Source organism: Prunus mume, linkage group LG2, assembly GCF_029339155.1.
Source record: "Prunus mume cultivar Tortuosa linkage group LG2, ASM2933915v1, whole genome shotgun sequence".
Classification (NCBI taxonomy): Eukaryota; Viridiplantae; Streptophyta; class Magnoliopsida; order Rosales; family Rosaceae; genus Prunus; species Prunus mume.
Window position 1 is genome coordinate 7,020,133 of NC_142699.1, and position 14,219 is coordinate 7,034,351.

The 14,219-nt window shown below is 38.1% G+C and overlaps 3 protein-coding genes across 3 annotated transcripts; 1 reads left to right on the plus strand and 2 right to left on the minus strand.

The window, feature by feature from the left end:
- The first annotated feature begins 161 nt into the window (after window positions 1-161).
- Window positions 162-2,207, plus strand: LOC103319843 (elongation factor). The gene is made up of 6 exons (XM_008221436.3): window positions 162-485; window positions 584-689; window positions 768-979; window positions 1,065-1,092; window positions 1,555-1,663; window positions 1,949-2,207. The coding sequence occupies exons 1-6, from the start codon at window positions 219-221 to the stop codon at window positions 2,028-2,030; spliced, it is 804 nt and encodes a 267-aa protein (XP_008219658.2). The 5' UTR covers window positions 162-218; the 3' UTR covers window positions 2,031-2,207.
- An 84-nt stretch (window positions 2,208-2,291) lies between these two features.
- LOC103319842 (basal transcription factor complex subunit-like protein) lies at window positions 2,292-7,521 on the minus strand. Its single transcript, XM_008221435.2, has 12 exons — window positions 7,367-7,521; window positions 7,183-7,271; window positions 6,765-7,035; window positions 6,458-6,504; window positions 5,577-5,614; window positions 5,448-5,493; window positions 4,681-4,734; window positions 4,509-4,577; window positions 4,238-4,314; window positions 3,448-3,543; window positions 2,777-2,850; window positions 2,292-2,663 (listed from the first exon to the last, which is right to left on the minus strand). Exons 1-11 carry the CDS (start codon window positions 7,395-7,397, stop codon window positions 2,778-2,780), a joined length of 891 nt encoding a protein of 296 aa, XP_008219657.1. The 5' UTR covers window positions 7,398-7,521; the 3' UTR covers window positions 2,292-2,663; window position 2,777.
- Window positions 7,522-10,503: 2,982 nt separating this feature from the next.
- Window positions 10,504-13,541, minus strand: LOC103319841 (lysM domain-containing GPI-anchored protein 1). Its single transcript, XM_008221434.3, has 5 exons — window positions 12,367-13,541; window positions 11,891-12,008; window positions 11,642-11,803; window positions 11,508-11,539; window positions 10,504-11,084 (listed from the first exon to the last, which is right to left on the minus strand). Exons 1-5 carry the CDS (start codon window positions 13,034-13,036, stop codon window positions 10,789-10,791), a joined length of 1,278 nt encoding a protein of 425 aa, XP_008219656.2. The 5' UTR covers window positions 13,037-13,541; the 3' UTR covers window positions 10,504-10,788.
- Between the last annotated feature and the right edge of the window lie 678 nt (window positions 13,542-14,219).

Sequence of the window (14,219 nt, forward strand, 5' to 3'; positions counted from 1 at the left end):
TTAAAATATCTTTTCAGCCACTGGATTTTACACGAAATTGTAATTTGGTCCCTGAGAAAAAAATTAACCCAAATTGAAAAGAGCATGTAGGTGAAATTTCAAGTTTACCCTTTGCCTCCAAAGTCCAGCAAAGACCCTCCCGGTTGCGTTTACCTTCCTCTGATATAACGCGAAGCAAACCCGGCGACCCCAAAAACTCAATTTTGTGAGAAATAGCGATGGGAGGACATGGAGCTATAGAGGTGGCCAAGACGGTCCTGGAGGTTGCTGACGTGGCATGGACCGCCATGGAATGCGGCCACCACCACCTTCACCACGACGCCGACCACAAGGACCACGAGGGAGCCAAGTGCGTGGTGTCTGACGAAGAATTGGAGGCTCTGCGAGCGGAGAATCGGCGACTGCGAAACTCGCTGGAGCAGAATCTCAAGCTCCTCGAAAACCTATCCGAATCGCCTTCTTTGTTGAACGATTGTCCTCCCGATGTAAGCAAATTGCGATGCCCTTTTCATCAATTTGTGTAAAGATTTCAAATTTTGATGTACAAACTAAAATGGGTATGTTTGGGATTTTTCGTATTCAGTTGTATGCTCGCTTAGTAGCTACTGTGGATTCGAACGACTTCTTGACTCGAATCAGAGCTCTAAAGCAGGAATCTGAAAATCAGTTTCCTTTCAAGGTGGCCTCAGGTATTTGAATTGTTTCAATTTTGCCCATATAACCATTAAAGCATTGAGCTTTGTTTATAATCCATGTTTGGGTTTTAGGAAGTGATTTGGAGGCAGCTGAAATTCTCATCAATGTTGACCATGAAGAACCCAGTTGGTGGGTTTGGGTCACGGAAGATATGCTTCCGGGTAAAGTTGAGGAAAGGAGTGGAATTGACAATGAAAGCTATGTTCTTGTTAGTGAGGAGCATGTGGTGGATGGGATTGCCAATTTTATGGCTAAGTGTATTGTGTCAAACCCTCAAGCTCGGGTACCTATCCACTCAAAGCTTTTTTCTTTTGCTATTTGAATTGTTCATTTTGGTCTCATGTAATTTTGCTTCCTTGAAATTGCAGAATTTGACACCAGAGGAGCTGCAGAAAAGTAAGTTTTTTGGACACCTTTCTGAATTGACTCTCTCTGCTTGCAATTTCTTAACCCCAAACTGTTAATAGGTTATGTGACTTGATCTCTTTATATGGGATAGAAATGTTTCTACATGATCGACAACCTATTTTGTAAACTATACTTTTTGTAGATATTAAAAACCGATTGCCAATATTTTTGTGTTTGCTACCCATTTTGATTATTGCCTAGACTATCTTATGCTTGGATCAGATGTATGAACTGAGTAAACTTCTGTTGTTTCTTTCGTTCTAGAAATTTGGTGCCTCCAATCTAATGTTAGGATAGCTTGGAAACTAGATATTCATTTCTACGTCTGATCTCTGCAATTATGATTATTCTTGGGCATGACTTTGAAGATTCAGTGTCTTCCTCTATGATTTAGTGGGCGGAAGAGAATGACTCTATCTAAATCCAGACTTGTGAATCTATAATTTGCAGTTGTAGCAAAGGCGATGGGTGGTGTCAGCAAATTGGAGAAGGTGTTAGGTATTTGGCATGCTGGGAAGTTGTTCTATGCCCTGTCCACCTGGGGACTTGCTCTAACCGGGTGAGCATTTCTTGCCATACTTAATATTGTGTTAGCATGCTCTAAAGAATGTTAGCCGTGATTATCTGCTATCCTCTGGCCATAAAATGTCATACAAATGGGTGTATCCTACACTGCTCCCGCCAACTGGTATCCAAGAGATAGCATGTACATTTGCCTGGAATATTTCGTATGACATGTTTTGTCAAAGTAGGAAAAGGCATTTTTAGATTAGGTTGTATCTCATTTCCTACTTTCTTGTAAATGGCTTCTACAAGACTTAAGATTATCACATTTGTGTTGCAGATTGTATAGGAGCCGTGCCATATTGAAATTTGCTGCAATGGGGGTGCATACAACAAGCAAAGTGATTATGAGGGCAATGTGAGGATTTATGCCCCACCGCTGCAAAAGAAAATCTCGAAGTGTAACTGTACAATAGTGTGTCTGGCTTCTTCTAAGAATTTCCATTTGATGTAAATAATTGTAAATAGTGCTTGTTCTTGAGCGCGCGCCATGATTTCAGTGACTGATTTATTGAATTGAACCATTGATTGATTCTAAAGGTTTCTAAATGCTGCAATTGCGAGAAATGAAAAGAACAGAAGTCGAATTTGCCACCAAAGCACAAAAACGGATGCAATCAGTATAATCGGATAAATGTGGTAACTCTGTATAAATGCAAATCTGTAATTCTTTTTCATGTGGTGTGCTCACCCCCCATGCATACATGTAATTTCTTTATATTATGTTTTACCATCTAATAACCATTCGGGATAACCACCACTCTCTATTTTCTAAACACTAGAGATCAGATACAAGAAATCATAAATAGGTCTATCAGCTCGCCTTAGTCGTATAATCAGCCAGCTAGGCTTCTTTTTCCCTCCGCAAAATTGTGGCATCATGAAACACACCCGGTGATATGTGCTTCGATTGAGCTATGGTGCCAAAATTCTACGAGGAGAGGCACACGTGTATCTCGGCAAACCTGGTTCCCAGACAGCTCTCATAGAACTCACTGCCAGTAAATGGGAACAAAAACAATTTAGTAGTACACTAACATTGAACGGTCAAATATGATATGGAAGAGCACAAACTAAAAATACCACAGTACGCATTTAGAGAACTAACATTATGTCTCTGGAGTTTTTCTTTTCTTGTTGGATGTTGAGTTAACATCTGACTGGGCTTGACCAAATACTGACCTGCATCAATCAAGAGAGGTGAGAAATGATGGTGGTAAAAGAATCTCCGGATCCCAGTAAATCTTGCTTCTTAACAAAATAATGAATTTCTGACTATGCAAGAGAAAGTTTTGTGGCATTGATTGTCAACCATGGCATGGTGTTGCGTTTGTTTCTCATTAAAAAAAATGTAGTGAATTATTTCTTTTCCTCCATATCTACCAAGCTTATTTGAAAAAAAAAAACAATGAAATGAATAATTATCTTTCAATTAAAAATAATAATTATTACTTAAGTTTCATTGCCTTTGTGTTTTGCCAGAAGAAGTTTCACAATGTCTCTCTGAAAAATCTTAATTATTTAACATTTATAGGATTGACTGAAAATATTGTGTAAATAATATTTGTGGGTATCTACGGCTAGTTTTCTAACTAAACAAGAAATGTGGTAGCTGTAATATTTTTTTATCATCATGATATGATCTCTGATTTTCAGGGCAATCAAAGGTCACCACTGTCCTCAAAGACAAGCATATAAAAAACTAAAGACAGCAGAGGAAAATTGGCTCGACTAATTTACTTTTAATAATGTAATCTGCATATAGAGGAGGTAACTTACCCACAAGTTGAACATTTCTTGTGATGCTTACAAAATATGGACAAGCACACGGAACAAATGTAGCCCATGTCTATTGTCTTCTTATGGCAAAAACACCTGCAAATTCAAGAAATCAAAAGATAAGACAATACAAAGAATATGTAGGCCTGAAAATTGTTATTTTCTTCTGTCCTTTTTTTCCTGGTTTCACATTAATCCAAGCACTATATGTAGACTCAAATCATTCACTTAACATGACTGCCACTAAAAACAAGTAGATGAAAAATTATCTACGAAAGAATTAGAGCTAGTAACACCACTAGGTCAACTCAACTATTACCAAATATCTAACCAAATGTCCTAATGGAGCTCAGGAAAGTAGGGAACCACCACCTGATGCAAACCCTCGTTCAAAGAGTTATACAGATTGACCCCAAAAATACAAATCCAAACAATTAATTCCAATCAAGATTTTGATCTTTGTAAAATACACGAGTTTTAAAAGGAACAGCCTAGAAACCTAGATTGTACTTAATTCAAGATTTTTCTATTTTTTTATGAAATGTGATATATCATATGGGGGCTCTCTCATTTCCAGTAAATCATGCTTGAAGTAGCTCAATAGAAAGGAGCCTCTCACCCATTATAATATTATCAAATTTTAGATACACCCTTCCTCTTTGCTCCCAGAAATAGGCATTAAATCTTAAAAGTGATACTGAACTCTTGCAGAAAACCTGTTTTCTTCTTTTCGAATAAAAAAATCCAATATGAAGACAAATAATTTGATGACTGTAAAAAGTTTACTTACGAGGCACGAAAATCCACACCAAGAGACTTAGGAAGCTGTAAAAAGGCTCGAGAATGCAAATCAGTTGCAAAAACTGTCTGCATATTAATTAAATTATTGCATTAGCCTCTAGAAGTTGAAACAAAAAGGAAAAGCCTTGTGAATAATACCAAATGGAAAATAGTGACCCCCAAATCAATTTTCTTTAGCCAAACACCACATACTGAAACAAACAAGTAAAATCACAAGGCTAAGATGTTTCCACATCAACCAGTTTAAGTTCTTAACCTACCGAGAGATATTGGAACAGCCCATTCGGTTGTTGGGGCTTCAGATACACACCACCAGTAATGTATGAAGCCTGTTACTCATCCATCAGAAGCACTTTAGTACAGCAAACAGAAGAATAAAGATAATATCTACAAAAAAATATCCATCACAAAGATGCTCTAAAGACAAGCTACCTGCTGTAGGAAGGCAGAGTTGCTAGAGCCCATATAGCAAGAATCTATAGGAACCTGAAGTGGAAGAAAATCAATGACACATTTGACGTTCGGAACCAAATGTTGCTAGTAACAGAGAACAGTTTGGAAAGTAGATAAGCAATAACTAAATCATAACTTTTAAGGCAAAGTTTGGATTTCTGGAAAGTAGAAGAAAGTAAGTATTTATTTTATTCAAATGAACTGCCTAATGATGAGAGAGAGAGAGAGAGAGAGATAGAGATTGGGAGGCAAGGCCAGAGGGTTATTTGTCCAAACAGCTACAGATCATTGTTGTTGCCCTCCAAATAGGAGAGAAAATTTGGATTTCAAATCAATTGATTGTATACAATCATCTTTTAGAAGCAGATACAAAGAGCATATACGGCACTAAGTTACATCTCTGCATTAGTGATAAATTAAGAATGGCCACCTAATACTTGTTTCATTTTCAGAAAATTTATCAAAAGGGATGTAAGAGACAAATCACTTGTACTAAAAAGTACCAAAATAAATGCCAAGAGTCTAAGAAAGTACAAGTTTTCATAGTGGAAAACAGAAAGTTCTTAAAAGTCTGTACCGCAAACAGAGATCACAAAAATAAACCAACTGCAAATCATTAGAAAACAAACTTCCAAACATCATCACTAGAAGGACGCATTTGACAGTGAAGAATAGTATACCACCAAAAACAAAAACAAAATAAATTTATATGCTTTTCAGGAACAGGAAAAGGATCAACTGCATACCATAGACCGTTGTGCAGAAAATATGGCATTCATGATTGCAACATATCTGAAAGGACATTGAAAGAAACTTCTGTTAAGAGTTTTGGTGGGAAAGAACACAAAAAATGCAAAATACCATAAATAACTTACTGTTCAGGTCCATCCGATGATCCCTGCAAGCATAAAATCTGCATCCCATATATCAGTAACACTACTAAAAGCTAATCCATTTGTGAAAGGAATTTAAGGTATAATAAAAATACATATACACTGCCGCATACATCCATTTTGCAAGCCAAAATGATAGCAATATGAGTTCCTATGATGTCAAACATTGGACACTAAGAAACTGTTTCATCTTGTCAGAATCACCAACATCTCACAAAGGATACTCTAATGTATTGATAGAAATAACCAAAAATATAGAGGATTTGATATCTTTGAAGGGAACAGTGAAGATAGTCTCACAATACAGTTCAAATATCTAGAGAATAGGTACATGCTTTCAATAGCCACCATCTAACAAGAATTTCATTTAATCCACGTCTTGCAATTATGTTGATGATTTGCACCTAATGTGCTTAGAGAATTGCATTTAGCCCGTGCTTTGGTTATTAACAGTTTCACTTGCAAGTATGTTGATCATCTGCACCTACCTGTGTTCTCGAAGGCATTCAATAGAACTCCTTTATATTGCAGAACTATTTTGGGTAGGAAAAAAGATGAATTATCATGCATCAGCTAGGACATAAGTTCACTAAAACTACATTGAACAAGCTACAGAGAAATACGAATCAAATTGATTGGTCATAAAATGTCTTAACAAGGACAAATGTAAGAAATACAGCAAAGCAGTTACAATACATGATCAATGTTTAGTACTAACCAGATTACAATGCAAGTCATCCAAGAAAAATAAAACAATTACATTTCATAGTCCGATAATACATTTGAGAATTATCTAATGATGCACCATTGACCAGCCAAAGAAACTTCTGTATAGTTTATACACAAACTACTACGATACTCACCCGGGGTTGAGGATGAAGCGGTCCAGATCGAAAAACTCTCTGTATATCTACCCATCAAATATAAGTCAACAAAGTTTGCGTGGATGCACTTAAATGTTCCCACAAAATAAAATAGTTCAGTTATTATGTACTAGCTCCAACACAATTCCTATATCTGCAATAAGCATTGCCACGGGACCAGCATTCTAAAATAAGAAATCTACTTAAATACTCAGTGCATTCTCAAATACCATTAGCACACAATGGGGTTTTTTCAGTTAGATACCCAAGAACCCAAACTTAAAACAAGCACTGGCATAAAGGATACAACAAAGAGCCATTGATAAGGACCCAGATAGCAGCGAAGAAGCAATCCCTTCTCTCAAGCCTTCTTTGATCAATTGCTCGTCTTTGATCACAAATTCCTCCAGCTTCTGCAACAAGTTAACACATCGCGCAGGCATTCTTCCATTATCAGAACCCTGGTTCGTGGAGGTAGAAGAATCGTAGATGTAACTGCAGGAATTGTATCCCGTAGCAATAACCACAACTTGGTTGAGTTGATTGAGTAGTAAAATCGAGTTCAAAAATGTAAGCACCTGTAAAACAATCGCAAGGATTGAAAATATACTTAGCCCTGATTTAATAATGGGGAAATTAAATTCGCTTAAAAAGAATGAAACTTTTACGTTCTTCTGAGAAACCCAACAGGGGATTAGGGTTTAGTAGTGAAAGGGTGAGATTACATGGGAGAGAAACACGGAGAATGGGAGGGAAGATGAGCTCCAGAAGAAAGGGTTCGTGTCGAGCAAAACCATCAGAAGGCTAACATCATCTGCAACAACACAATCAAACGCTTAAAGGCTAATCAAACGCTTAAAGGCTAACAATGGAATGTGCCTCCGTGAAGATTGAGAGAGAGAGAGAGACCAGCATAGAGCTTCGAAGGAGCAGAAGCCATAGCTGAGTTGCGTGCGTTTCTACGCTGTCTAATGAGCACTGACTGATCACTGATACACTGATGCTATGTTATGTTATTGGTTAAATCCTTGCGCCGGAACTTTGGGCTTCGGCGATTGGGAATTTACTCAAACGACACCGCTTTCAATCTCAAGCTGAATGTCGCATTTGGGCGTGAGAAATTATATTTAGGATTTTGTTTATTATTTTATTTCAAAATCACATTTAGGAGTTGTAGAATTTCTTTTTTTGTGTTAATTACTGTTTGGATTAACTGGTGATTTGTTTCTTGAACTTTTACCTGAGTTTCATTTTACCCTCTATCTTTTTTTTATTTATAAAATTAAGGACCCAAATTAATTTTTTTCACCAATTTGCCCCCCGACGTCAAAATCTGCCACTTCCCATCCATTATGCTATCAAGTTGGTGTTTTAGTAGAGAAGGGAAATGACAAAAGTAACCTCCAACTTGACTGCAGGATGGATAGGAAGTGGCATATTTTGACGTTTGGATAGAAGTTGTATAATTTCTTTTTTGAGTTAATTATTGTTTGGCTTAACTGGTGATTTGCCTCTTGAGCTTATACCTAAGTTTCGTTTTACCTTCTATCTTTTCTTTTTCTTTAGAAAATTAAGGACCCAAACTAATTTTTTTCGCCAATTTACCCCCCGACATCAAAATATGCCACTTCCCATCCATTGTGTCATCAAGTTGGTGTTTTGGTAGATAAGCGAAATGACAAAAGTAACCTTCAACTTGACGGTAGGATGGATGGGAAGTGACATATTTTAACGTTTGGGGGCAAATGGCGAAAAAAAATGAGTTCGGGTTCTTAATTTTCTTTTCAAAAAAAAAAGATATGGGTAAATCAAAACTTAAGTAAGTTTAGGGTCAAATCACCAGTTAACCCTTACTGTTTTGCCACTCATACTACGGTTTCTCATTTATGTAAATTCGCACTTATCCAAATACATCTCACATCGTCAAATTAGTACATTCTCCCCTCATTGTGGTAGCTTAGATCCTTGAACTAATAACCATTCTAAACATTCCTACTAGTTGTAGCTTGGGTAACTTACTCACCACTATTTTCTATTGGTTACTAATTTATCTTTGGTGGTTGTCGGCTTGCTTTGGTGGCTTGGCTTGTGGTTGTTGGTTTGTGCAGCACATATCTGTTATTTGTGTTAGGGTTTCCTAATGTTGTATTGTGTGTTGTGGGCTTTTGCCGTTTGTGGGCCTTTTTCCATCATGTGGGCGTAATGCCTTGTGTGTTTTATGCATTTTGTTAGTTTTATTATTGTAGTGAGTTCTATGTCTGTTTGTGTTGCATTTGGTATGAACTCAATTATTTGAGTTCATTTTGATGTAATCTGGCTTTGACCTTCTATTTAATGAAACTCGATTCCGACAAAAAATAATAATTTTTTTAAAAAAATACATACATACTAGGATGACTTGAATCTAACTTTACTCCTAAAACTCAATTTGTCTTATTTAACTCACTCAAATTTATATATATAAAAATAAAAAGTCGTTGAATTTTATCATCAAGTCTCATTTTGCCATTTTCGTTAATTATGTTAAGCGATTCGTTAAGTTAGTCGCACAACATGGGTAGACCTTATTTTTAGTATATATGTAAACCAACTTTCCGTGGATAACAAACTAATTTTAAAAACTGCTAAAGCAAATTATAAATTGCATTTTAAAATGAAAAATAAGACAAACTCAAAACAAATGAAACCAACATAGTAGGATATGCATCGATAGTCCTTCACAGCTTAGGAAAGAACAAGTAACTTCGCCTTGAAGAAAAAACCCCAAGAAAAAAGGAAACTGCCAAGGGCCAAATCATTATCTCAACTCAAGTAGCGTAGGTGATCCATTTTTCGGCAAAGAAAAAGGAATCCTAAAGGGATTTGGAAACCAATTACAAGCAGGGTAGGATTTGGAAACTGTATATATATATGCGCTTAGCCTCAGCCTTTCCATTCACACCAAAATCCCTTGCAATTACACATAGCTTTGCCTTTGCTTTTGCTTTGTCTTCTCCTATGGCTTCCATCAAGTTTTCAATCTGTTTTCTCCTTCTTGTTTTCTCTTCAAGTCTCTTATTTGTTATTAGTACCAGTCAAGCTGTCGAGCAAACACACCAACCCAAACCATCAGCCGTACTCTCTGACAAGGGCTATCATGCCATGTCACTAACCCTAGACACCATTCTTGAGGCCGTGATCATGCCAGCAATACAATCCCTAAACCACACCAACACCACTTTTACCCTCTTTTGTCCTCGAGACCAAGCTTTCTTCAACCCCAAGTATCCACAGCCTCCGTTGACACTCCTTAAGTATCACATTGTGCCATTCAAGTTCGATAGAGATACAATAGAGGCATATGTTGGTCATGGTTCCAACGTTCGCACTCTTTTGCCCGGTCATCCTCTCGTTGTTACTTCCTTACCAACCTGTACGGGTGCATCATACGCTTCTATTAACCGAGTCAAAATCACTGAATGGGATGTCTACAACAACGGACGACTCGTTGTTCATGGGGTTGAGGACTTCTTCGATCCGGCTTTCCAAACCCTATTGTATCCACAGTACGACGTCACCGTTGTGACAAAGGTTCTGTCTCGTGGATTTCCTTGGCAGAGAGAGGTGATAGCGTATTGGTTTCTATTGCAAGCTCTTGCAGCTACCGTGCTCATTCTCGTATATACCTTTTGTGACAAGGACGATGTTCAATATATTGTAGCTAGCTAGGTTCTTTGTTTTTCTTCTTCATTCGTGGAAGAGTATTGTAAGGCATACATTAATTGGATCTCCTTTGTATACGGAAAGAAAAATTCTTTATATATATAAGCAGATAATCTTTCATGCAAAATATATAGCATTTATTTCCTTTTAACTAAGATTATAACCTCTAGACATTTTGTTTTAAGCCTATGGTGATGAGGAAGAGTGAAAAATATGAGTTAGGGGCATGTGAAAAAATAGTTAAAAGGAAATAATAATGTGCATAAAAATAAAAAAAAAATAAAAAAAAGGGCTGTGGTGGTGAGAAAGAGTGAAAAAATAGGTCAGAATTAGGACATGTAAAATTACTGAACTTTTCTGCTCACTTTTAAAGATAACTAGTCTAGGCAAATCTTGAGGGTCTAGAAAGCGAAAACAATAATAGATTACAGAGATGGCAACTGCCAGTACCCCATAGTGCTTCATAATCTGGCAGTTGAGCAAAACAAAACCCATCAGTAATTGAAACCCCATGATAGTTTGCCACATCCACAAAATCAGTTTGAACAGTACAAACAAATATAAGGTTAACGGACTAATCACACCCGTCAAATATTGAAGCCACCATCGAGAACACAAAACCGAAATCATTATAAGATGGCCATCATGAACTTGACATACAAAAGCAACAAAACTGCGGTTGGAAAATTGGCCAATGGATTAATCAAGGAGCAGGCATCAGAAGCACTCCCAGAAGCACTCCCAGCAGGGCCACCTATAGGGGCCAATCCTGGAAGCATGCTGTTTGTTGAAGGTACCAATGAAGACGACTTGGGTGCCCCCGTGCCTCCGGCGCCATCTGACTGGGGAGCAGGTGAGGGTGCAAAGGTTGTATCCCGGTTTACCGAAGTAGGTGGGGCTATAAGTGGTGGAAATTTCTGTGCACCTGCATTGCATTTCAAAGTACATTTCTTGAGGTACAAATTAAACACAACAAAATTTCTAGCTCCATGAAGCTTTTTTTTCAGCTAAAGAAATCACTCTCCTGTCTCTAATATGAACCTCCGTTATGCCCTTATTTTAAATAGAAAGTAATACACAATCTGCTTAAACACTTTAAAACCAACTATAAATAAACCAGTCCATAATTTGAAATGGCACTTAACAGTACTATAAAGAAAAGAATCAAAAGCATGCACCAAATATTCACAAAGAAACAGGGTAAAAAGCTTTGTTCTGTTTAAGAAAGTACGAGAACCAATTCCAAATAGACACATTCATATTTCTTGGGAAATCCATAAACCTAAATTGCAAGTTATATCTATATCAATGAGTCTTCTAATTAGCCAAGCAGAATCTATCATCTTACCTGGGCAGCGGGGTTGGAGAGATGTAGACAACCTGCAGAGTAGGAAGGAATCAGTTTGACATGAAAACATAATTCATACATTTCAGAATGACAATATTAAGACAGAAAAGTACAATCGGAAAGGATAACCATACGTTGTGATTATGCTGCCGTTCACAAAACCACCATAGTTACAAGAAGTGACATTGCAACCACCACCACTCTGCTGGACTGTAACATTCCCGACCATGAGGTTACTGTTTCTACATTGCATGCTCGAACATGAAACTGCTAATGAAGCAGGCTGGCAGTACAAACTGTAGAAAGAAAAACACAATTAAGTGATTAACACTAGATCAACAGAGAAGTTGGAGAGCAAATAGATGTGAAAGTAACTCAATTACTTGAGATTCCCAGGCCCACAACTGCATTGCAAGCAGTGACTTGCTGTAATGGCATAGCTCCCATTGGGCACAATTAAGCCGTAATCTGCAGCATATCTCGGGAAGTTTGATGCACAAGCTGCAATTGTGAGGAACAAAATCCAGACAAACAAGACATGAGTTCACCATAACCACCCAAAAGGAAAAATTCAAAAATTCATGATACGGTTATTGGTTTGAACTTTGAATTAATCAAAACCCATTAACATACACAAACTCCCCGATTAGTGCAACAATTGTAATCAAACCACGAAGCACTAATACCACCAAATTGGAACAGAACAATTATAAAATTACAAAAACAAAAAGTACCCACAAACTGCAGCATCATAATCAACTCAACATACCAAAATTCAACAAGAACCAATTCAGAAAACCACATTAAAACTACGTTTCAATATCAAACACTTGATAAAATGAGCAAAAACAGAAATTACCAGGCAATGGGATTGCAAGTATATCAGAAGCTTTAATGGCCGTACTTCCCATGGCATTAACATTCATCAAATCAGTAAGGGTGGTCGAGTACCTAGCCGCAATCCAAGCCAAAGTGTCCACCGGGGTCACCACATACGACAAGTAGATAGCAGGCAACGAATTATCAGTCCCATTGAAGCAAGTACAGGGCAGAGGCACCACAAGAGTCTGCCCCACATCCAGAACCGAAGGGTCCGAAATGGAATTGGCCTCCCGAATCTGGTCTGCAGATACCAGACCCGAATATATCGAATCGGCGATGGAGGCTAACGTATCGGAAGGCCGGGTCTTGTAGTGGGTCGAGACCGATTTGCGAATTCCATCGACGCAGGAACAGACGATTGGGATTTTGAGGAAGAGCTGCGAAGGGAGAATGTGGTTTTCGACGTCAGGATACGAAATGTCGATGGCATTGGAGGTGAGAAGAGCAATTGGGTCGATTTGGAAGAGCGAGGCCACCTCGGAGACCTTGAGGTCGGTGTAAACGGTGTAGCCGAGCAAGGCGTTGCACGAGTCTGAGTTCGCGCAGGGCTCGATTGTGGACTTGGAGGTCACGAGCAGAGCCACATTGGTGAAGACTATAAGAGAAAGTAAGATGTGGGTTTTGTGGAAAGGTTTTTGATTCACCATTTTTGGGATTTATCTCTCTCAATAGAGCAAAAGAGAAAAAGGGTTTAGCAGTGGTTTAAGAATGAAGCTTCGACTAGCAAAAAGAAGCGTTTTTTTTGTTTCTAGGGTCCTTCCTTCTGGGTTTCGCTTAACTTTTTTATACTTGGAAGAACAAATGGAAAGCTGGTTCTTCAATGGCGGAAGCTGAACACCAAAATGCTTCGTTTAAATTGGTTAAAAACTGAAAATGTTAATGATATTCAAGTAGGTTTCTGGCCTCTGGCTTCTGGGTTTAGGGTTTTTTGGTTTCTCTGAAGCTCAGAGAAAGAGAGAGAGAGAGAGAGATGGAGAAGGGAAAGTTGTTTTCACAGAGGCAAAGAAAGCTGACAGATAGAGAAGAAGACAATTGTTTTCTATTAAGCATAGAGTGATGTGTACAGACACAAGTCAGATTCTTGAGCTGGGAGCCTGGGACATAACTTTCTGCTGGACCAATTTGTCCTCGTCAAACCTACCATTTTTCTCCATTTTTCTGCCTTTTGCAAAGTAATGTTGCCAATCGAGACGACGTCGTTCCCGTCAAAGGACTTGCCGTTCGTTTACCATCCTTGCCCCTGCTGTTGTCCACTACTGCAATATTCCCGCCACTTTTGGACTGTAGTATTGGTGGTCTTTTGGTAATTCCAGCTTCCCTTGTTGAGATTTATTGGCATCCAACTGGACCCCACTGTCCTGTATTATGGAGTTTTTATCCGGTGCTTTTCAGACATGAGTGAAAGAATTTCTGGTTTTCTTTTCTTGCTGGTTGGACTTGGAATGGTATATTATGTACGCGCACTTTTGTTACGTGTAAAACACGGTTTCACGTGATTGGATCGGCTAGCTTCTTTCATATTCTGCGTGCTTGTGAGTCGCGTGTCCATCAATGGTTGGTATCTGGATCGGATAACCGACCCGATATTAAATGGGTCATGGGCCTTGAGCCTGCTTGTCGCGACTCAATAAAAGATGAAAGCCCTGAGGCTGACACTGGGGCCTCATGTATTTTTATTTAGACCATCTTCAATCATGTTTAAATTCAAATTTTCACTATCCAAAATACAACTATTCATATATTTTTCAGGACTCAAAATTTTTTTTCCTCCACCTTTGCAGACTCATAATTTGAGTCCTCAACTTCATTAAATTGCTTAAGAATGAATAA